The sequence below is a fragment of the Amphiura filiformis genome, chromosome 2 (genome assembly GCF_039555335.1).
Source record: "Amphiura filiformis chromosome 2, Afil_fr2py, whole genome shotgun sequence".
Lineage (NCBI taxonomy): Eukaryota > Metazoa > Echinodermata > Ophiuroidea > Amphilepidida > Amphiuridae > Amphiura > Amphiura filiformis.
The window spans coordinates 23,747,961-23,772,178 of NC_092629.1; the positions used below are offsets into that span (position 1 = coordinate 23,747,961).

Here is a 24,218-nt window from a genome sequence, read left to right on the forward strand (position 1 = left end):
GCACTATAGTATTAAGATCGGTACATAGAACAGTACATTTTGTTCACGAGTTAGTGTAATAGGTAATAATTTTGTATATTTTTTTTTTTTTTTTTAGAAAATCACATAGCGTGTTGTAATAGCTTATTGCTCAGGCCTATTTAGGCTATAATTATATAAAAAAATACAAAAAATAAATTTTAGGTCTGAAACTGAGACTAGTATAGGCCTACATTTAATTCACAACAGACAATATCAAGATTGTGTGATGACCACAGCACCTAAGGTGCTCAAATTTTCTAGCCTCAGTTTCAGGCCTATACTATTGTATTTAGTAGGCCTGAGAAAAATGGTGCAATAATTGTACCCTCTAAAGCCCTCGATTTGATTGACAATCGATTGAACAGTGTTTTATAGTAAGCTTAAAATTTCAGAAGTTTAAAAGACCATACTACAAAGACGGGGTTTTTTTTAGACAAATAAACTCATGATATGGTTTGATTATTAAGTATTTTACTTACAAAGTTATTTTAGATCCAAATAAAATCCAAATAAAATGATTTTCGGGTAACTTTTTCCGCTCACACACCTACTCGCCGGAGGTACATTGTGGGTTGATGTTGTGTATGAACAGTATGCTGCCCTCTGTTGATCACAATCCAGGTGAAATTTTAAAAAGATGGCGCTCTAACACGTACAACAATAGCCCCACTGCAAACACACAACTTGGTCAACACACAATTTTCATACAAAACAGTATGGGGTGATTTTTGGCGGGTGTTCAGGACCACCCCAGAACGTATTTTATACAAAAATAAATCAATTACATTATGGGGTTAACCCCACTATGTAAAAAAGCCCCACAGTGTCGATTTGTACTTATCAATCACCCCACAATGTACCTCAGGCAAGAACTTAATCTCCCACACAGGGGTGTATGTGTATTTCAGGTAACCTCTATTTGAATTTCACAGTCCCTGTGTGGAAGAAAAAGATGTCTTGCATAGGGAGTGTATGGAATTCGACAGGAATAATACACAGTTTTATTCATAAAACTATTGATGACCACTTCTCCCACTGTAGTCTTCAATTAAATTTATTGCACACATTTTGACAAATCTAAAACATGACATACATTTTTACCAGAAATTGGGAATTAACATAGCTGTTTAACCATAATTCATGATCTAGCCAAAGTGGTATACTTAACTTGAGTAATGAATAGAGTCATATTGACTACTACGTTTGTAGTGTTATCAGGTGGGTAAAACCAGTAAGTGGCATGTCATTGGAAAGCCTGGACTTTCAGCTTCTAAAAAGTTTTATTATTCGTTTTGTAAATTATAATAATAAACTCATGAATAATTAATTAGCTCATAGTATGGTGACAAATATTTTGAAGTGTGTCAATGCTTCAATGTTTTTATTTTCATGCTGTTTTAAATAAAGAAATAAGTTCCCAGATATAGAATTAAAAAAAGTGATTTGAACAAGTTAAATAATTTTATTATTATAATGTCATTTTTGAATGCAATGGTCAAAAATGCTTTAAAATACCAGTTTCCATTTTTGGAGTATAGTAGTAATGCCAGCAAAGGGGCCAAAACATAGTTCTTTTGAACATTACAATTAGGGAATATTTTTATGAAATTCCAAGGAGTCATGAATAAGGGTTTTATTGAAAAACCAAAAGAGATGTATGCCCCATATTAAAATTAGTTTCAAAATAATAACTTTTCAGTTAATCTACACGTTTCCACGTTTTTATAACAACATAAATGCTCCTACTACTCTTAATTGGTATTTCTGACCACGATGTTGTGATGCTTAATGTGACACAGTGGACATGATTAAGCACACAATGAGAATGGCAAAACCTTGAATCAATTGCACGCCCGAACTATTATCATGATTATAGATCAAACTGTTGCATTTCGATTCCTTGCAACAACGCCCGCATCTGCTGGGTTTGCCTTCTTCTCCTGGTTTATAATCACATCCTTTGTCCATGTTTTCCGTACACCACGTTTGGTCTTGGCTGCTGGTCGATAAGCAGCCACGTGACACATTGTGGAATTTGCCATCGGTCTTGAAATAGACGACCTGCGTTTTAAAGAAATATGATAAAGAAAATTGATATAATAAACCACTAGTCCTATATAATAATACACGAATCCGATATTTACGAAATAACCGAACCCTCGGGACAAACATTCATAAAAATGGAATATCCCATTTGAAAATTCCCATACCTTGTGGAAATGTTAAGAAAGACGCTACACAGAGAGCATATGTTTTTCAAACATTTTCAAATATTTTTAATGCCATACTAGGCTGTATTATGGTCTCCAAAACTGGAGTAAATAATTTTGTCTATTATATTTCAAAACCAGAGGATGTTTTAAGCACTACCCAACACGCCACTGTGTTGACTTGCGGTTAGCACAGCTGTGTGAGTGAACATGACACCACTGCTCGCACACTGCATAGACGTGCATGGTTAAATTTGAATTTGGACCGATATATTTACAATAAAAAAAATTCAAAATGCTGGTCGATTTCACATTTTATGTTATCTACAGAAGGTGTGAATTATCCTTTATGCATACATCACTTTTGTTTTGAAATCGACCAAGTAATAATGACACACACAGAATTATTAAACAACATCTGCACAGAATTCAATGGGATTTGAAAAGTAAAGTGGCAGTTGAAACTCTAGTGATAGCACTTTTGCAGTGCATGATGGGGGGGGGGGGTTCCTTAAATCATCCCCTGTTTCAAACCCATGCTCACTCTGTGGAAGACTCTTACGCAGGGGTATGTGGAATTCGAGTGTAATATCATAATAATGCACACAGCAGTAACAACAAAAACAACATCTATAAATGTATTAGCGGCACAATATATTTCGTGTATTATAGTAATGTCGATGTTACAGTTGGCCCCTAGGTAGGTATATACATTTAATGCAAACAGGTTTGTCTGCTTATAATAGTGCTTGCAGGACGAAATGGGCATTTTTTTCACACATTTTTTTCCTATCCCTCACTTTCATCAAACCCTCCTTGCGATAATACGGTATCGGTAATGCGAGATGTCCCCATTCATGTGAAATGTACACCAAATATTGAAGAATTGGTAAGCATGACTGCTAACAAACTAACGCGGCTAGCCTAGTAGCCAAGCTTCAAGAATTTGACCTCAGGTGGCTATACCAACTGGAGCTAATTGGGAGCACGAACATTAATCCGACGGTTCATTAATCTGAAAAGGTAGGGTTCGGATTAGGGTCGGTGTTAGGATTACACTCAGGATTTGGTGTGCGGTTAGGTTTAGGGTTAGTGTTAGGACTTGCAATCCCGGCAAAAAGTCGTTCGAACACTTGTGTAAAAGTAGGATTGGTTTAACCCGTATTTAAGTTATACTTAACATACTTAAATGTAGCTTTCTTTGGTGTAAAGTCTGACCCCGTTCCTACTAATACAGCCCTACTCATTCCCCACCAATCAATGTTGGATGTCTCTAAGGGTGCATGGCCAAATAAACAACTACCAACGTTGATCCGGGGAATGGGAGGCATATTTGCAGTATTCATGTTAAAGTGTTCGAACAATTATGACCGTGATTGTAGTTTATCGGTTACGGTTAGGTAGAGGGTGAGGACCAATGGTTCACATCCCTTATAGGTTTTTTCAGACGAATCTTTTGGACTAACTAGCCGTAAGCTTAGCAACTTACCCCACATCTGTCCTGATCTCCACTGCACGTCTCAACAACATGTGCTTCCTTTTGTTCTCCTGCACATGAATGGCTCTCAGCTGATCCGATGCAAGTGTAACACTGGAAAGGCTGGGAAGAAAAAAAGAAATCAAATATTTCTAAGTATAGATATCTGGGACGAATATACCATAGGTATTTTATATACTTACTGTTCAGCGTGTGTTAAGTTCATGTGTGCCGTGGCTTACGTATAAAGCACAAGCTAGCAACAATATACTAGATCTAATCTAATTAGGCATTCATATCTATCTATAACAATAAGATCATAAATGTGTGGGTGGGGTGTCTGTCTGTCTGTTTGTCTGTCAGTCTGTCCGGTAGGGTGCATCATCCGCCCCTTGTTGTCAAAGTTTTATCTGTCCCCAGTCTAAAAAGTTTCCATTTGGGTAGAAAACATCACCAGTAAAATTTTAGGTAAATTGAAGTTCGTTTAGGTGGGCCACCGGGCATTTGAAATTTTTAACTGCAAGGTTGCCGAATTCGGCAGGTTTAAAATGGAAAAATGCTGAATTATAGCCTTTAAGTCCAATTAAAGTGGTCAAATTGTCATAATAAGACTCCTGTATGTGGATGTGATAATAACAATTCTAATTTAAACTACCTGACCATTTAAAACACTATTTTTTGTACTATTTGCAAGTATTGTGTTGTGTAGGCCTATAATGCCGTTGAAGTACAATATGGCATCCCCCCTGCAAAATCTCAATGAAGTATGTCAGCCAGCATATCTCTTCATTGTCCAGTTATTGGTTGTCTGGACTTAATCTATACCTAAAATAAAAGTCACAAATTATTCAGTTAATTTACCTTGGGGTACTTGGTATTTGGTCATATTTGTACAGTATTACTGACCATGCAATCTATGCCGCAATCAGCAAGATGGCAATTTGATGCCCCTAAAAAATCTCATTGAAGTACAATGTATGTCAGCCAGTATATCTCTTCATTGTCCAGTTATTGGTTGCCTGGATATGACCCATACCCAAAATAAACTCATTCCAGTTTCTGAGAAATTGACCCCCAAAATTGGTACTTTGTAAAATGTACAGTATTAGTATTACAGACCAATCTATGCCGCAATTTGCAAGATGGCAATTTGACCCCCTGGAATTTCTCAATGAAGTATGTCAGCCATTATATCGCTCTTTATTGTCCTTGTATTGTCTGGGCATTACCCTACCCAATACAAAGATCAAAACTCATCTAGTACCGGTATTTGAAAAAATGACCCTAAACTTGGTACTCGGCGGGGCATGCAGCAAAATCCAAAATTCCGCACTTCTTAGCTTTTTTGTCATGTTTGTGGAGGCTTGTTTACTATCAAGACTATAGAAATATACAAAATGAAACTTACATTTTTAGGAACTTAAGAACATCCCCTTTTGCATGGGAATAAAATAGAATTTCATACATGTCGCATTTAGATATTAAGACGTTTCTGTATCTGGACCCTTTTTATGGGGTCCTGTATTTTTTGTTAAGTTTGTAAGTAGTGGGAAACCACGGAACAAATAATCAATGTTAAGTCCATGAATTGTATCTAGTACCTACTCACAGGGCAATACAAAATTTGTTTCATTTTGTATTTCTAACGTCTTGACAAACTTCCACAAGAACGGGTAAAAAGTGCGGAATTTGGGATTTTGCTGCAGAGTACCAAGTTGGTCATTTTCTCAGAAACTAGATGAGTTTTGACCTTTCCTTTTTATTGAGTAGGGTAATGTCCAGACAGCCAATAACTGGACAATGAAGAGCTATACTGGCTGACATACTTCATTTGAGATTTTCCAGGGGGGTAAAAGTGCCATCTTGCGGCATAGATTGGTCCGTATTATACTGTGCAAATGTGACCGAATACCAAGTTTGGGGTTCAATTGCTAAGAAACTGAATGAGTTGTGACTTTTATTTAGGTATGGGTTGAGTCCAGACAACCAATAACTGGACAATGAAGAGCTATACTGGCTGACATTCTTCATTGAGATTTTCCAGGGGGGTCAAATTGCCATTGTCATATTGTACTACGTGGCATTAAATCTGTACACAATCAGTGCAAATAGTACAAAAATAGTGTTTTAAATGGTCAAGTAGTTTAAAATAGGTTTGTTTAGGATTGTTATTATCAAAATCACATATGAGTCTTATTATGACAATCTGACCACTTTAATTGGACTTAAAGACTACAATTCAGCATTTTTCCATTTTAAACCTGCCGAATTCGGCAACCTTGCAGTTGAAAATTTCAAACGCGCGGTGGCCCACCCAAACCAACTTCAATTTACCTAAAATTTTACTGGTGATGTTTTCTACCCAAATGGAAACTTTTTAGACTGGGGACAGATAAAACTGTGACAAAAAGGGCGGATGGTGCACCCTACTGTCCGGCTATGTGTTTCGCCGCGCTTCGCTACATTGATGCGATATTTCGGATATAGATCGGTACTAGGCGTTCCCCTGTGGTTTTAAATAAGGTCAAATATCAAAATCTCTAGCTTGGTGGGTGGAATTAACTGGGCCATATGGAAGAACAGGGGAATACTTAAATTTTCCCCTGAATATGGACCCAGTATAAAGAAGAAATAAACAAACAAACAAAATCATCAATACGAGGGGAAGATTTGACAAATAAAATCGAAGTCACAGGTCAGGTAATAGGTCATCAGTGAGTCAATTTTAAATACCCCATCCGAGGGTCATCTGGGGGTCACAAACTCTACGTTTCGTTGCGATATCTTAAATACAGATCGGTACTGGGCGTTTTGACATGATGGTTTTAAAGGTCATCCGGGGTCAAAGGTCGAAATTTTATACTTTGTCCGATCGGGCTCAAACTTGGTGGGTGGAAAATTTATCGAGATCATCAGAGGTCAAACCGTCAAAGGTCATCTAGGGGTTTAATTTTAAACTTCGCCCGACTGGGCTTAAACTTGGTCAAAGTAATTCTTCATATCACATGAGCATGAACACAATCGAACTGATGTCACTCAAGGTCAAAGGTCATATGGGGTTAAACGTTAAAGTATGCCCAATTGGGTTTCAGCGTGGTAACAAGAACCCTCAATATCACGGGAACATGTCAAAAAGTCAAAAGGGTTATCATAGGTCAAACAGTATCGCTATCTTGCCACCGGTGCTCTCACAGCTATTCTTTATTGATATATAATAATAACATCATGAGTGGTCTCTGTCTGTCCGGCCATATCATTACGATGTCTCGGCCATACCGGGAAAAGCATGTTGACGGGTGGTTTTAAGGTCATCGGAGGTCAAAGGTCATGGGTTCAAATAAATTACAAATATAGTCCAATCGAGGTCAAATTTTACTGGTGAAAACGTCGATATGAAGGGAATATAATGCTCAGAATAAGTTTGAGGTCAACCGTGGTCAAAGGTCATCTTGGGGCTAAATTTCAAAACTGTATCCAATTGATATTAATAAAAATAACGAGCGAAGGCTTTGTGTCCAGTTATGCACATCAACACGCTTCGACGCATCGATTTGATTGTTGGGATATAGAAGATAACGGGCGTTCCATGTTGACCGGGTGGTTTTAAAGGTCATTGGGAGTCAAAGGTCAAAATTTCAAACATTGTCCGATCTGGCTCAATCTTGGTGAGTGGAATCCTTGATTCAAGATGAAGATATGCGCGAAGTAAAATTGAAGTCAACCGAGGTTAAAGGTCATCCAGGTGCTCAATTTAAACTTCACCCGATTGGGCTTAAATTTAGTGGATGTGAATCCATCGTATGAGGAGAACACATAAAAAGTTAAATCGAGGTCATCCGAGATCAAAGGTCATCTGGGGTTAAATTTAAACTTCTCCCGATTGGGCTCAAACCTGTGAAAGTAATTCGCCATAATCACGGGAGCATGAACAAAATCAACAGAGGTCAAATATCATATGGGGTAAAACGTTAAAGTATCCCCGATTGATTTCAAACGTGGTAAAACGAATCCTTGATACGACGGAAACATGTCAAAAGTCAATCAGGGGTAAACAGTATCGCTATAATGTTGTTGGTGCTCTCATCTCTATATGTGCCTTCACGGCTATAGGTGCACTAGTTACAACAAATAAATAAAAGACTTACATTTGCTTCAGTTGTTGTCTGCGGCTCAGCTGGATTGAAAACAATGTGATCATTGGTTAGTGTAACCGTCAGGATATCAGTATAAAAATAGGAACGGGGGTTTAACTAAGGGGCTTACCGTTTTAGGTAAATGTCTGAGTGCAAACAAGTATACTGTTACGCAAATATTGCCATCTTCCGTAACACTGAAATTACATTCGTCATGTGAGACCCAGTGCAATGGTCGCCTCGTATTAGATTTTGGAATTACATTAATTGCTAAAATATCCAACAACTGGATAAAATATTTTGTCTCATTAGGGCATTAGAGATAATTGCTATCAAATTGTGCACGCATGTTGTTGGGACACATATAAAAACAAGTTTCGAAAGAAATTTTAAATATTATTTTTTCAAGTCTAAACAATGACCTTTTCTTAAGTATATATTAAATTTGAGCAAAAAATAGACCCCAGTTCCTGATTGAAAAGTAAACATTTCGCTCAATAACTTTGAAGAGTGTTAACTACCTGCGTGCCAAATCTCAAGGTAAGCATATGAGAAAGTGGAAACAAGTTTCGCTCAAAAAATACTCTTAAAATCAAATATGGTCGCCGTTTCCATGGCAAACGATGGTTACCCTGAAATTATTTTGAAATGATTTCCTTTGTTCATATTTATTATTACAATTTGATCATCTCGTAATCGGTGGACCTTATAACATCGCGGATTAATATCAATATATATTATTTCGAAAATTGTCTTGTAACTTCTCGCCAGAAGTGTCACGAAATACTAATTTAAGTCCTACATTTTGTCTATTTACTTTAACACGCACATTATAAACCAGACAGTCAACTATATCACTCTTAACGTGGGACTACTTTTCGGCGTAGTAGTAAAAGCCTAACAATGCTCGCCGATTACGAGCTGACCAAACTTTATCCAAAGGTGAGTGTCATAGCATGTATACTTTGAAAGAACTTTACATCTCTGTTAGTATAACGTTTTGAACAAAACCAAGAAACGTTTATAACACGTTAATGACGTTGTTAAAACATTGAGTTTGCTTGACTTACATCAGTGGTGAACAATTTACTTTAATATAATATTGGACAAGAGAATTAGTTTCGTACTTGTTATGGAACGTTTAATCAATATCCAACTAACGGTTCGAAACATATAGCTTTAAGCGTACAAATATACATTAAAAATCAACCATTGTAGAAAATGTAGCCAGGGATGCACTATTTCCAAAATGTAGATTGACTTGTGTATAAGTGAAACTAAATTGAAACAAATAGAATTGCGATATGTTATAAAACAAACTGACCTGTGCATACTTGTCCATTACCGATGTAACCGTCATCACATGCACAATTGAAGACTCCGTCGGTATTTGTGCAAGCAGCGTTTGCGTCGCAATCAGTATCCGAAGTACATACAACAACCTCTGCACGAAAATGTATGATTTTTTCAAATGGATTATTAAAAAGTGATATTTTTTTCTTCATATTATTCTACCCCATTACCGATGTAACCGTCATTACATGCACAAGTGAAGACACCATCGGTGTTTGTGCCACAAACCGTATCCGAAGTAAGCCAACATTCAACATCCTCTGTACGAAAATGTGTGATTTTTTAAATGGATTATTAAAAAGTGATATTTCTTTCTTCATAATATTAAGTTCAATGAGTTACGATAATCGGGGTAGCATTCATAATATACATTATTATGTTTTGATGAATCCAAGTGTGGGAAAATATTGGATAAAATAGGATAATTTACGCTCAATATTTATTGGTCTCGCTATGGGTTTCAAAATATTGGACTCGACTACGTCTCGTCAAATATTTTAAAACTCATAGCTCGACCAATAAATATGGGCTCAATCGATCCAATTTTATATCATAATTGGATCATGGCCCTTAAATTGTATTTATTTATTTTAAATTAAAGAACGTTTTAGCTTAAATAAAGTATACATACCATAACACATAATACCATCTCCAGTGTACCCACTATTGCATTTACATTCAAAGGAACCAATGGTATTGGTACATCTAGCATCGTCATGGCAGTTGTGTTTACCATTTGCACACTCATTTACATCTGTAAAAATATTATAAACATACGAAGAGATTAGAGGCAAAATATGTAAAAATCTTCGTTATTTCCTGAGATAACATTTTCGTATTTCCTCGGAAATAATATGATTATAAACAACTAAGCAGACAAATAAGCGAGCACGTTTATGTGTTTTGGTTGATTTAGACTATAATACACTCTTTTCTATTTCGTTATTATGTTGGTCAAAATTGAACAAAAACCGAAATAGTATGAATTTTCGGAAAATCGAATATAATTTTTATCATATATAAAAAAAATAGTTCAAATAATAACAAGTTTCAAATTTCCAAAATGTAGTTTGACTTGCGCGTAAGTGAAAATAAATTGAAACAAATAGAATTGCGATATGTTCTAAAACAAACTGACCTGTGCATACTTTTCCATTACCGATGTAACCGTCATTACATGCACAATAGAAGACTCCGTCGGGATCTGTGCAAGCAGCGTTTGCGTCACAATCAGTATTCGAAGTACATACAACAACATCTGCACGAAAATGTATGATTTTTAAAAATATATTATTAAAAAGTGATATTTTTTCTTATTATTATTAAGTTCAATGAGTTAAGTAGTATCCATTATACCGTATTATTGCTGATATGTCACGCGTCATACACGCTATGGAAATCTTCCTTGTTTACGTATTAAAAGTCACTGTAGGCTACCCTTTTACCAGCAGCGAAAACGTGAATCTAATATAATTTTGGACTTGGTTTGTTAGTTGTTTACTTTTTCCATTATATGGACACTGATCAGTTCTTGTCATTGTGCTCTATCACAAAAATGCAGATAAGTTAATTTTTTCTGATACAAGGATTGATCACTAAATTGGAAATCAGTTTTAGAGGTTCTTGATTCTTGGTTGTAACAAGTACACTATTTTTTGTTAAACTGTAAGAGTATTGCCTATTTCTGACCGAATTAAAACTCTCCCAAAAAAAGTAAACAGGTTTTTGAAAAACACACTCAAACACATTTGCTAAACAAGTTTTTATCTCTGTCCATCAAAATAAAATACTGATCTACCATCTTGTGGCTGGACCTACTCAAGAAACCCGCCATATACGATGGTAATGAACCTCGAGTTGTATTTGCGATATGCATGCAGCTTCCTCAGGAATGCGTGAAATGCGGCTAAGTACGCAAGTGAAGAACTTGACATTCACAGGTTTCTGGTAGTTGTTACATAGATTATGTTATGAAAGGCAATTTTATTTTTGATTTTAGGACACCACACCAATATTGCCAGCTTACGTTAAAGTGCAAATAATAGGTTTCACGTCCAAATAATAACGTTAACTATTAACTACCATAATAACATTAACTATTCGAAAATGGCTCGCATATTGCAATTAAAGTTGGATCATGGGGCTTAAATTTATTCATTTAAATAAAGGAACGTTTAAGCTTACATATAGTATACATACCATAACACTTAACGCCATCTCCAGTGTACCCACTTTTGCACTCACATTCAAAGGAACCAGGGGTATTGGTACATTTAGCATCATCATGGCAGTTGTGTTCACCATTTGTACACTCATCAATTTCTGTAAAATAACGTAAATATACGAAGAGCTTTGATGCAAAATATGTCCAAATTGAGGTTTATCATACTATTGGACATGTAAAATACATCATCTGGTGTTTGTTTGACATTCATATCTTCTTCAATTTCTGAGGTAAAATCTTCGTTATTTGCTGAAATGAAATCTTCCTTAATAATATAATATGATTATTAAGAACAAATAAACGCGCAGGTTAATGTATTTTGGTTGATACAAGATACAGTACACTGTTTTTATTATAGTTAGAAGTTTATTATGTTGGTAAAAAATTGAGTAAAACCCGAAATAGTATAAAGTTTTGTAAAATCGCAAATAATTAGGTAATTTTAGCGAATTGTTCAAAAAAACTCATAATAATAATAACACGATCTGGTCTATGGGGGCCAAAGCCGGCATATTTGAAATTGAGATAAAGGGAAAAAATATGAAATAAAAAAAACAATAAAATACATGTGTTTAAACTAAACCCATATGGCGAGACATTAACCACACATTATTAATACAAAATAAACAAAACTAAAATTTTTATTTAGAAAAGACACTCATGCCCTAAAGATATTAGCAAAAACAGCGTTTGTGGTGTGATCAAGAAAAATCAGTCTGAAGTCGGGAATATTCAATCTTTTTGGACAACCAGTTCAAAAGATATGAGCAGTTAAAGAGTTTTCAAAACAATAGGAAACAAAAGGAAATACTTTTTTTGTTTGGCTTTTATCTCAAAATTCACATTTCCGACTTCTGATGGATTTTGCTTGATCACGTCTCATTTGTGTCACATATCATATATAATTTTGATTGATTCATCACAAATATTGGTCATGAAATATTTTTGTTTTGAAAACTTAAAGCAATCATAGTAGAAAATATCCATATAGATGCATTACTTCCAAAAGGCAGTTTAACTCGTCCATAATATATTACAATTTTTTTAAATACATAGGTACAAAATAGACTTACCATCACATTTTTCTCCATTTCCATTGTAACCGCTATTACATGCACATCTGAAGGAACCACCGATGTTGGTGCAAGCAGCATTCTCGTCACAGTTATCAGTATTCTTAGCACATTCGTCATCATCTGTACAAAGATTTATGAAATGGTATGTATGTTTCACAATGGACTTTTAAAAACTATTTTCAATCATTTTCCATGATCAATATATTTTTAAATATTAAAATAATCAGAGTAGTCTTCAAATTATTGTTAATATCCTATCTGCCATCATATCTGTTACATTTATATAAACATCTCCAAAAAGTAACTAACCCCCCTTAAATAATGACCATTATTCAAAAACGGGTGATTGTATTACAAATCTGTAAAAAGCGTTGGAAGCAGAATTTATTTGTGCACATTTTGACATCTCATTTGTAGCAATTGACTAAATATTGACGTCACAGCGTATATTTAAATCAATGTAGCCCAACATTTGAAAGTTGCAGTAAATTATATTGATTTTGCATTCAGTGTAATGGAAGGAAACCTGGTAATGATATCTGAGTGTTTTTGTATTGTAATAATTTGTATGTAAGTGCAACTTTCAAATCTGGACCTCACTACATTAAATTGACCGGTGTTTTATTGTTTTCTGGGCTATCGTATCAAATGAGGTGTCAAAATGCGCAGAAATAAATTCTGCTTCAACGCATTTGACAGATTTGCAATACAATAACCCCTTTTTAAATAATGGCCATTATTTAAGGGGTTATTTATTTTTTTGTGATGTTTACATCGAAAAAACACCCGCCCATATAGCTAATGCAGACGCACTGCATATTGAATACACCATGTAAATTAGATGAACTAACTAAATTTACTCACTGTTTGAAACATAAAGCTAAATATTTTTTTGAATATCATGTTTTATTCTGCCAGAGACCGACATGTTTGGAAAGAATTTTGGAAATACCTATAATATCCGACATAGGCGGATGACTGACTAAAAGGTTTTAGCACAAACAGCATTAATTTTGTATCACAGATATAACTAGCCAAAGTACGCCGACCCATGAGTTAAAGTTTTGAGTGAAACAAAAAACAACAACCGATTATGAGGTGTAATATTAAGGAGTTTATATATTTCTTATAAAAGCATGATATAATTATATATAAATTGAATAAATTGGCGTTGCTTTTGGCAACATTATTATGTATTATTTGATTAATCCAATAACAGTAACTGTTCTTGAAACGAATTTGTTTTGAAAACTTTAATGAAGTAAATATGGTAGAAAATTTAGAAATGAATCTACCATTTACAAAAGATAGTTTGACTCAAATATAGGTGACAATAATTATTGAAATACTAGAATATAGAATTGCTAAATGGTACAAAATAAACAAACCTGTACATGATTTTCCATCTCCACTGTAACCGACATTACATGAGCATGTGTAGGAACCAATAGTGTTGGTGCATGCAGCATTTTCGTCACAGTTGTCGTCATGAGAATTCGCAGCACATTCATCATTATCTGTACAAAGATTTATGAAATGGATTTTTTTTTTCATAATGACCTATGAAGTCATTTTTAAACTACTTGCATGATCGTTAGCATTTATATTACAAACCCACCCAAGTCCCTGGAAAGTGATTTTGAGAAAACTAAAAAACTGTGTATCATTTTAATTCCTTCGGTTAGACTTACCTGGTCAATAGGGCAAGTTTTACGTGCAAATGGGTGGGTTAAACTGTATAACTTATGATGATTAGCATTTCAGGGACTTTGTGGGGGTTCATTTTATATGCCGGACTTGGGTTGTTTTTTGAATCACATATAAAGAAACAATGTCGGAATGGGAATACTGCTAGTAATACAAAAAAAACTTCCCTTGATTACACCCATTTTGTTCAAATGTCACTCCTGTTCAAAAGTTCTGGACTTGGGTTGTTCTTTCATATATGCTGGATTTCACATGCTCAATTGACGCATGTAGAGTGTGGATTTTAGTTGTTCTTTATGCATATGACAAACGTATGTATAAGTAACAATTTCCCATGCTTAGCTTAATTTGGCCAAAGTATGGACTTGGGTGGGTTTTGTATTCATGTGTTGAATTATCAGGATGTAAATAAAACTCATCATCATCTGTACACAACTGTATGAAAGTTAGCATTTTTGTTCAAACTGAACTATCAAAATTATTTTTTTATAAATGTTATTCAGTTAAGAGCGTTGAAATAATCAGAGTTGCGTTTATGATATTATTGTTAATATATTTAACACCTGTCTACCGCAAATACAGAGGCACTGCAAATTAGCAAAGTATGGAAAAACTTCATAAATGCGGGAAGTTTATTCACTATATAGGTGACATTGTAAATTTATATACACGACTGCCCAAAAGTTATAACGCAAGCAGCATTTATGTCACAGTTTAAATGACTTTATGAAGCTCGGGTACTCTGACATATAATAAATTGAGAGAAAAAAAATCAGGGCTCAGTCGGGATTGAACCCCGGGCCTCACGATTACCGGCCGATAGTTGTACAACTGGTCTGAATTCACGGTTGGTATTAACCGAGTAGTCTCTTGTGGTCATGATTGCATACTCTCTCACTACCGTATGTCTTAAGCAAATAACTAAAGTCTGCACAAAAGGTAACGCAGCTGTTACAATATGCCTATAGCTTCAGAACTAATAATTGTTTATCAAAATATTTCAGCATTTTGATACCCCATTCGTCTGAAGTCGGTTTATTCAATTTTCAGTTTCTTATTGGGTTGTAACAAGCATTCTAAAGCGACATTTTGCAGAAAAGCCCATGGAAATTGAACAACCAGTTTAAAGACAAAGTTCAAAACAAAGGGAAATATTTCCTTTGTTTGGCTTTATCTCCAAATCAATATTTCCGACTTACGAATGATATTGCTTGAACACATACTGATGCAACACAAAAGGTAGTTTGACTCGCCCATAATATATGACAACTATTTGAAGTACATAGGAACAAAATAGACTAACCTTCACATTGTTCTCCATTTCCATTATAACCGATATTACATGTACATGTGAAGTAACCCTCGGTGTTGGTGCAAGCAGCATTCTCGTCACAGTTATGAGTATTCATAGCACATTCATCCTCGTCTGCACAAAGATTTATGAAATAGTATATGTTTCACAATGAACTTTTTTAAACTACTTCAATTTTCCATGATCAATAAGTTAAGGGCTCGGATAGCAACGTTTGCACAGTGTTTTTTTTTTCTAGGACATGGGAACGCATCAGACAAATCGAATTGCATCATTCTGAATACGAGGGATTTCTGATATCAAGTAATTTTGACTCCAAAGTATGAAATAACCAGATAACGAAAGTTTGTCTACTATAGTCTTCAGTCGACATTGCATGAACACGTGAATGACCCAGTTAAAATTCAATAACGCTTAAATGACGAACTTGTTTTGAAAACCTATATCAATCATAGTATAAAATATACAAGAATGCGCCATTTCTAAACCATTGTTTAACTCGCGTATATGTGACAATTATTTGAAGTAGAAAGACGATATATACAAAACCCACTAACCTATGCAGCTTACTCCAGTTCCACTGTAACCGTCTTTACATTCACATGTGAAGGAACCAGGTTCATTGGTGCAAGCAGCATTTGTGTCACAATCAGCAGTACCAGCAGTACATTCATTATCATCTGTACCAAAACAAATTATATAATATAATCATTGTGTATGCTCATACGTGTTTGTAGATAAACAAGCAAAGTAAATTTAAAATTGTCATGCAATACAAACATATATTGAGATATTGTGACATCTAAATTGAGTTAAATATCGTAATATTATGTTTGAGTTGAATGACAGTTTAAAATCTATTTTGCTTTAAATATAATTATATATAATTGTTGACAACTTTGGGCACTTAATCCTGTGATATGGGGCCTGTAAAAATAGACTTACCTATGCAAACTTGTACTCCATTTCCAGAGTAACCGTCCTTACACGTACATTTGAAGGAGCCCTCGGTATTGGTGCAATCAGCATTTTTATTACAATCATTATCAGTACTCAAAGCACACTCATCATCATCTGTACAAACATGTATGAAATAAGTAATTTTTGGGTGGATTAGTACCTTTTTCCCGATATAGAATAAACTGATGCTGGTAGTGACGAGGTTTTTGGAAAAAACCACAAATGTTGAGGTTTGATTAAAAGACTAATATTAATACAATGTTACTTGTAAAAATTTTCTTTAATTGACAACATAATGCATAATTTTTATTCTACCATTGTCATGAAACGAATATTGTTTTTGAAAACTTATAGCAATCATATCAAATTTAGATATCATTTCCATGTGGTATTTTACCCCAGTACAGATGAAAATTATTTGAAAAAAACAACAACAAAAAAACACCAAACTAACCTATGCATTCTACTCCATCTCCACTGTAACCATCATTACATTCACATGTGAAGGAACCATCGGTATTCTCGCAAGCAGCATTTGCGTCACAATTATCAGTACCAGCAGTGCACTCATCAAAATCTGTACACAAATGTATGAAATAAGAGTTGTTTTTCAAAATGGGGTCGCAACATATGATTAGGAAACTTATTAAGTGATGCAAATTGGGTCAGATCATGGCATAATTATATGTATTGAGCTTCACACACTGTTAGATAGCTAGAACCAATCAGAACAAACGTTAGAAAAATGCAAACCGTGCATTAATTGTGTACAATTGAACGGGCGCACTCCGCTTGCTACAAGCAGTGCTGTCGGACGCGTTAATTTTTCTTGCGAGTTGATGCATTTATATTTGCTTGTATTTTCCAACATTTTAGTGACAATTTTGTCATAAAAATAGCAAATATCATGGATTTTTGTTTCTCGAAAAGTGTACAAAATAATGCGAGGTTCGTATATTAGGCGCGTCAATATCTCAGTACGCATGCATTATTTTGTACAATTTCACTCCCAACAAGTGATACCGAATTACTCGAGTCCGTTAAAGACCGATTTTCACATAGGTCAAAGGTCATTATCCTAATTTGGATTCTTCTTTTCTTGCATTATGACCCCTCACATAGTGGTGTACGTTTTGTACTAATATTTCTACAGAAAAGTGATTTTATGAAGAGGGTCCATAAAGGTATCCCCTTGGCCAAAAGGAGTAGAAAAGTACCTTGGCCACTTAAGTGTTAAAATCAAGACAATGAAAAATGCTTCTAAACGAGAAAATGTTAAGTTTACCTAATCTTCCTTCATAAGACATTGCTTCAGATTCAACTATCCAGTAGGAATCAGCTGTGGCCACAATCCCTCTGTAAAAAAAAGGCGAAGAAGCATAGGCGTAAATCCGGGGGATAAGGGAATGGTTCATACAATAATCCACCCCTGTATATAGGTTTCTGACCAAATAAACCTAATATTTGGCCATTTTGACCTAAAAGTGCAAATTTTTACCCTCTTCTACACCATATTTCACTATTTTAGCTTCAATATGGCAAAATTTTACCCCGTGCTACCCCCGCAGAAGGTTATAGATCACTATACTTTTTTCCAACCCCATGGCAAAAGGAAATCTGCGCCACTGAGGGCGCTTCATCTGAATGTTGACCCTAATATAATGCCACAAAGTTGAGTGGATTTTGTTTTAATCCTAGAGCTATTGTTTACATACAATTATTATTGGCAATGATATTAGATTTATGAACACGCTGTAAATATAAGCTAATACGCTATACGAGTCATCACATGTGTTGCCTGTAGAGACACTTTGTGACCAGGTCTGGTCCAATCTGGCTAAAGTCGGCAATAATGAAAGTGAGATTTAGGCAAAAAGCGAAGAGAAAAACAATAAAAAAAACCAAAAGAAAATGGACATATAAAAGGTTCACAAATTTGCCATCAAGATTCAACATCAGTAATAAACTGAACAAGTTATATACTCGTAGTTATGGTAGTATCTCAATTTTCAAATTTTCGACATCGGCCTGAGTGGATCAGATTGGGTGACATTTGTTTATGAACGAAATTAAAAGAGACACGAAAATTAAGTTCAGGTACTTAAAAATGACGTTTCCGACATTGGCGTTCACTGTCCAAGTGGCCGTCATCACGCTATGGCTTAATCCCTCTGAAGCATAAGCTGTCCAGGTTGACTGTTAGAATGGTAACAGAACAAATTGATAGAAGGTGACAATTATTATAAATATGCCCGTATATTACATGCACATACACCTAACACCTACACTCCCCACCCACCAATAATACCTCATACCTACGCACCCCCACCCCGTGCACACACACCCACAAGCGAACGCGTCCCCCACATCCACACCCACGACACACACACAACCACACCCCACCCTCTACAGACATGTACACATGACACTTATTTAATCTTAAGGGCTCTGGTATGAACTTTTCGACAGTATTTTTGTGGGTCATGGAAGCACATATAGAATTGAAGTCTGAATACGAGGAATGTCCTTCTGATATCAAATAATTTTTGATTTGTTGAAATTCGCGATAAAATACAAATTTTATTACAAATTATTAAAATTTTCTGAAAAAATGATTTGTACTTTAAGTGTATGTAGCTGGGATGAAAAGCCGACGATCAATTGAAAATTTTGACCTTTCCTATTGAAGATATGGATTTCCCCAAAACACCAAAAAAATAGGTGCTTGGGGGAAAATACATATCTTCAATACGAAAAGTCATAATTTTCAATTGATCGTCGGCTTTTTATCCCAGCTACATACACTTTAAGTACGTATCATTGGATTTATTAAGTTTTTATTACACTTTGAGGACTGTTAAATATCAAAAATATCAATTTTTAATCATTTGCTATATAATTTGTATTATATCGCGAATTAAAAAAAAATCAAAATTATTTACTATCAGAAGGACATTCTCCGTATTCAGAATGCAGTTCGGTGTGTCTGATGTGCTCTCGTTAAACGTTCATACCCTAGCCCTTAAAAAGCACTTACAGGTTGATGCTTGCATGTGAGAAGTTCCGATGGAGCAGAAGCTTCGAAAGTACCAAGAAGCCCAGTAACTTCTAGATTATCTGACCGACCTTGCACAACAAATCCTTGCAGATCGCTACCGGTAGAAAAGCTGGTAGCCGTGACGGAAACTGAGAATAATTTGTTGGAGTGAATACATTATAATTTATGCTATGTAACGAAAGGTGCGATGTACACCACGCTCAGTTTCCAATTCAGGAACTGCCAAATACTAGCATACTACCAAAATTAATTAATAACTGCGCAAATTTATGTTGGGAATTTTTCTTATTAGTTGATATGGTTGAGGTTTTACGACATAATTTAATTAGCCTATTTCTGTTTATCACGAATCACCTATTTTTTACAAGGATGCACTCATAATACGTCATAGTGACGTTAAATGAAGAATGGCGGTACTTAATCCATTTACACAGAAAAAGGTACATTATTTGTACGATTACTAGGACATCATTAATCACAAATTCTGGGAGGGGAGAATATTAAAAATAATTATAAATAAAATCTGCTCCGTAATGAAAGTTTTATGAAATAAAAACGAGAATGTAATGAATAACTAAGAAGGGACACGTGACTTAAATACACACCTGTGACTCTTGTCTGTTCGTCATATGTGTTTACTCCAACGTTGATTTCAAATGGCGAGTTGTTCTCTTGAAACTGCCCTGGCAACCATTCTGGACTCCACGAAGTACACACATCCTCTATCAATAGAACAGATTCATAGATTCAGTTTTGTTCAATTATCTAATCATATATTACTACAGGGTGTCCCAGAATGATCTCTACGGTGTTTGAAATAAATATTAAAAATATATAATCAATCAATCAATATATGTTTGTACTCTAACAAAATACACGTCGCCTACTTGTCCTATTACTTTAATTGAAATAGCTTTATTCGTTTTGGTGTGTCATTGGCACATGGATGATTTATAACCATCTTCCAGCCATACTGTGCAATATATTGAAGAAATCATACAATAAGTTTATTAAGGTAATACACTATTTTAAAGTGTTGCGATTTGGTAGTTCACAACATCTTGCGAATGGTAGTGAGCTTTGGCAAAAATTGCATTGCTCATTTCCTTGCGAGCGTGTAGAAGAATTCAAATATCACAGAAATAATTTTGTAGGTCCTGTGGTTCTTGAGTTATGTTGTAAATAGGGCTGAAACAACAACACTTTTGTAAAACGTACATAACTCATTAACAACAATAAATTAAGCAAGGTTTCAAAGTATATGATTTGTAGAATGAACTTTTGCAAAACATCAAAGTGTTATTTTTTATTAATATATTGATTTAGTCAATAAAAATCGATTTTTTTTTACTGCTTCGACCAACAATACCATATCTACCCTTAAATACATCAAATTTGGCAAATGTGTGCAGCTTAGAATGCCTAATATTGATTGATGTGGGATTAAGTGAAACTTTTCAATGTGAGTTCAAATATTTTGGTTGAAAAACGTACTTTTTATGTGATTTTTACCACAATTTTTACCCAAAAATGTCATTATCACAGCTCAAGTAAACCTTGCTGCAAATTTAATCTTCTCATTTACGTAGCTGCGAGATTGCCAATTCACTGTGGACATAATTATATACATTCTATAATAATAGGCAATAAGTCTCTATACTTTTATGACAAATCAATCTCTATCGGCAGTTCAGATGATAGAGATCATTATGCGGACACCATATATAATTATTATCATTGTTATTATTATTATTATTATTATTAGTAGTAGTAGTAGTAGTAGTAGTAGTAGTAGTAGTAGTAGTAGTAGTAGTAGTAGTAGTAGTAGTAGAGTAGTAGTAGTAGTAGGAGTAGTAGTAGGAGTAGTGGTAGTAGTAGTAGTAGGAGTAGGAGTAGGAGTAGGAGTAGGAGTAGTAGTGGTAGTAGGCACACATTTCAAGTTTTGAAATACATTTTATAATAATAAAATTGGTTCGATTTAGCTTATATTTATTGCTATGAGTTTTAAAATAGCGTATCATTTCAAAACTCATGTATTGAAAGAACCAAAGTCATTTTGGAGTATGTTCAACAGTTAACATCAGTGGTGAAGCGAGGATTTTTTCAGAAGGGGGCAAGGCAAATGTACAGGGGGGACTTTGACGAAAATGATCAAAAATGGGCTAAAATTACCAAAAGAAAGATGACACATTACAACTCAATGACGCTTTTTGCTATTGCTTGACAACATGATGTATCATTTTCGACTGATATCATTACACATAACACATGTTGGTCATAAAATTAATTTGTTTTCAAAACATGTCATAAAGTATTTATAGTAGACAGTTATTTGAAATAAATAGCATTACTATATGATACAAAATAGACTTACCTCTGCATGTTAATCCATCACCACTGTAACCGTCATTACATGTACACATGAAGGAGCCAGGTTTATTAGTGCAAAAAGCATTGATGTCACATCCGTGAGTCTCCAATGTACATTCATCATCATCTGTAAAATAATAAATAAAATACGACACTATTAAAAGGCAATATTTTGCTCAGAATATGCAATTTTTAGATTTCACAATATGCACAGATACTTTTGATATGACAACAATATCTGCCAATCCATCTCACAAGTTCGCCTCCTCTCAGGTCAAGTGCAAGTCTTCATATTTCATAGATCAAATGCCTATGGGGTCTTTTACAGAATACAGCAAGATTGTAGCATAGTTGACCTAGCTACCCTGATATCATAAAAGAATGGAATGTCAAGTGAGCTCCAACACCCCCACGTGGTATATAACAATATTTCTGTGTTGGTATATACCAATGTATACAGGGGGGTTAGAATGGTCTTTTTACTTTTTTATTGACATTTTCTTGTTTAGAAGGGCCATCTCCATATTTTAAGATGGAGATGCATCTTGATAAACACACTCCTCCCATACATCTTGATAACCCCCTCCCCCATCACGAATGCAGACTCACTGCAAATTAGCAAAGTGTGAAATACTTCTTATAATTTATGATTTTTTTTTCAACTAAAGGGTATATCATACGGGGTGCACCGCTCAGTCCGACACGCCGCTAGTCCGACACGCCGCTAGTCCGACATGCCGCTAGTCGAATCTGAAAAACACTTTTTCAGTCCGACACTCCGCTAGTCCGAATTTAAAATACACTCTGCCAGTCCGACACGCCGCTAGTCCGAATGTGAAACACTGCGCCAGTCCGAATATTCGGACTAGCGCAGTGTTTCTCTGATTCGGACTAGCGCAGTGGTTTTCAATTTCGGACTAGCGCATTGCATTTCAGTTTCGGACTAGCGCTATGGTTTTCAGTTTCGGACTAGCGCCGTGTTTTTTAGATTCGGACTAGCGCAGTGTCGGACTGAAGGAGTATTTTCCAGATTCGGACTAGCGCAGTGTATTTCAGATTCGGATTAGCGGCGTGTCGGACTGAAAAAGTGCTTTTCAGATTCGGACTAGCGGCGTGTTTTTTAAAATTATGTAAACCACGCCGCTAGTCCGAATTTTTGTCGGACTAGCGGCGTGGTTTTTACAATTAAATTTCGGACTAGCGGCGTGTCGGACTGTTGCAGTGGTTTTCATTTTCGGACTAGCGCATGCTTTTTTCGGACTAGCGCCGTGCTTTTCATTTTCGGACTGACGCACCTCTAAGTATATTTGTGTTGTCGGACTAGCGGCGTGTCGGACTAGCGGCGTGTCGGACTAGCGGCGTGTCGGACTAACGCCCTGTACCCATATCATACTAGCAGTCGCAGCATGCGATTCAAAATTGCTAGCGATTAAACGTTGGTAGATATTTTACAATCGCCAGGAGCGTGTAATTTACCGATTATCGACAGAGGTGACGTTCATATTAGGTTAAGCGAGTTAAAATAATCAGGGAAGTATCGCAGATATATGTGATAGTATTCATGATGTTATTGTTAATAGTTCCTATTCGCCATGCACACGTGTGACATATATCGCTGAAAAACACGCCCATTACTAATGTATAGACGCGCTGCATGTTGGCATGTTTGTGAATTATAAGACTCCGTGCGCTTGCAACATTGGTGAAACCAGAGAAGATGTAATCTTCTCTGGTGAAACATTGGGTGATCAAAATCCAGCAATTTGCCGATCAGCGATGGAGGTGACGTCATAAAAAAAACTCGCTACGCTCCTGGCGATTGCTTAGTATGACATGCCAATATTAGGTATCAGCATAAACAGCATTTTACATCACCCAAAGTACATTCATCCTAATTTAAGTTATACATTTTTTATGCAGACCCAGATTTTGACGCATGATCAAGAGATTAAAAGCTTGAATAAATTAGCTTTGTTTGAAAACATAAAATATCAGCTTTGATTATTCCAATCACAAATATCGGAAATAAAAGGACGTTTTTGAACGTTTAAAAGCAATCATAGTAGAATATTTAGATCAGATTCCGCAATTCCTCACCTATAGCTGAATTTTTTTTACCCTAGATAAAATTTCGATATTGTACAAATTACACTAACCTGTGCACATTTCTCCATCCATACTGTAACCGGCATTACATGTACAAGTGAAGGAACCCTCGGTATTAGCGCAAAGAGCATTCTCGTCACAGTTATGAGTATTCTTGGTACATTCATTATCATCTGTACAAAGATGTATGGATTGATTGATTTTATTTAGT

General features: G+C 35.4%; 1 protein-coding gene across 1 annotated transcript; it reads right to left on the reverse strand.

The window, feature by feature from the left end:
* Positions 1-894: 894 nt before the first annotated feature.
* Positions 895-24,181, reverse strand: LOC140146005 (uncharacterized). Its single transcript, XM_072167745.1, has 19 exons — positions 24,058-24,181; positions 21,906-22,028; positions 20,137-20,253; positions 19,511-19,659; positions 18,575-18,669; positions 17,759-17,829; positions 16,928-17,050; positions 16,459-16,587; positions 16,071-16,193; positions 15,505-15,627; positions 13,883-14,011; positions 12,492-12,614; positions 11,394-11,516; positions 10,333-10,452; positions 9,826-9,948; positions 9,166-9,285; positions 7,854-7,882; positions 3,721-3,831; positions 895-2,082 (listed from the first exon to the last, which is right to left on the reverse strand). Exons 1-19 carry the CDS (start codon positions 24,077-24,079, stop codon positions 1,807-1,809), a joined length of 2,229 nt encoding a protein of 742 aa, XP_072023846.1. The 5' UTR covers positions 24,080-24,181; the 3' UTR covers positions 895-1,806.
* Positions 24,182-24,218: the final 37 nt, after the last annotated feature.

Coding starts and splice junctions, on each gene's coding strand:
- LOC140146005 (XM_072167745.1), bottom strand. CDS start 24,079: ATGGATGGAGAAATGTGCACAG. Junction 17,051..17,758: donor GTCTTATGAAGGAAGATTAG/GTAAACTTAACA, acceptor ATTTGTGTACAG/ATTTTGATGAGTGCACTGCT. Junction 16,194..16,458: donor TGGAGTACAAGTTTGCATAG/GTAAGTCTATTT, acceptor GTTTTGGTACAG/ATGATAATGAATGTACTGCT.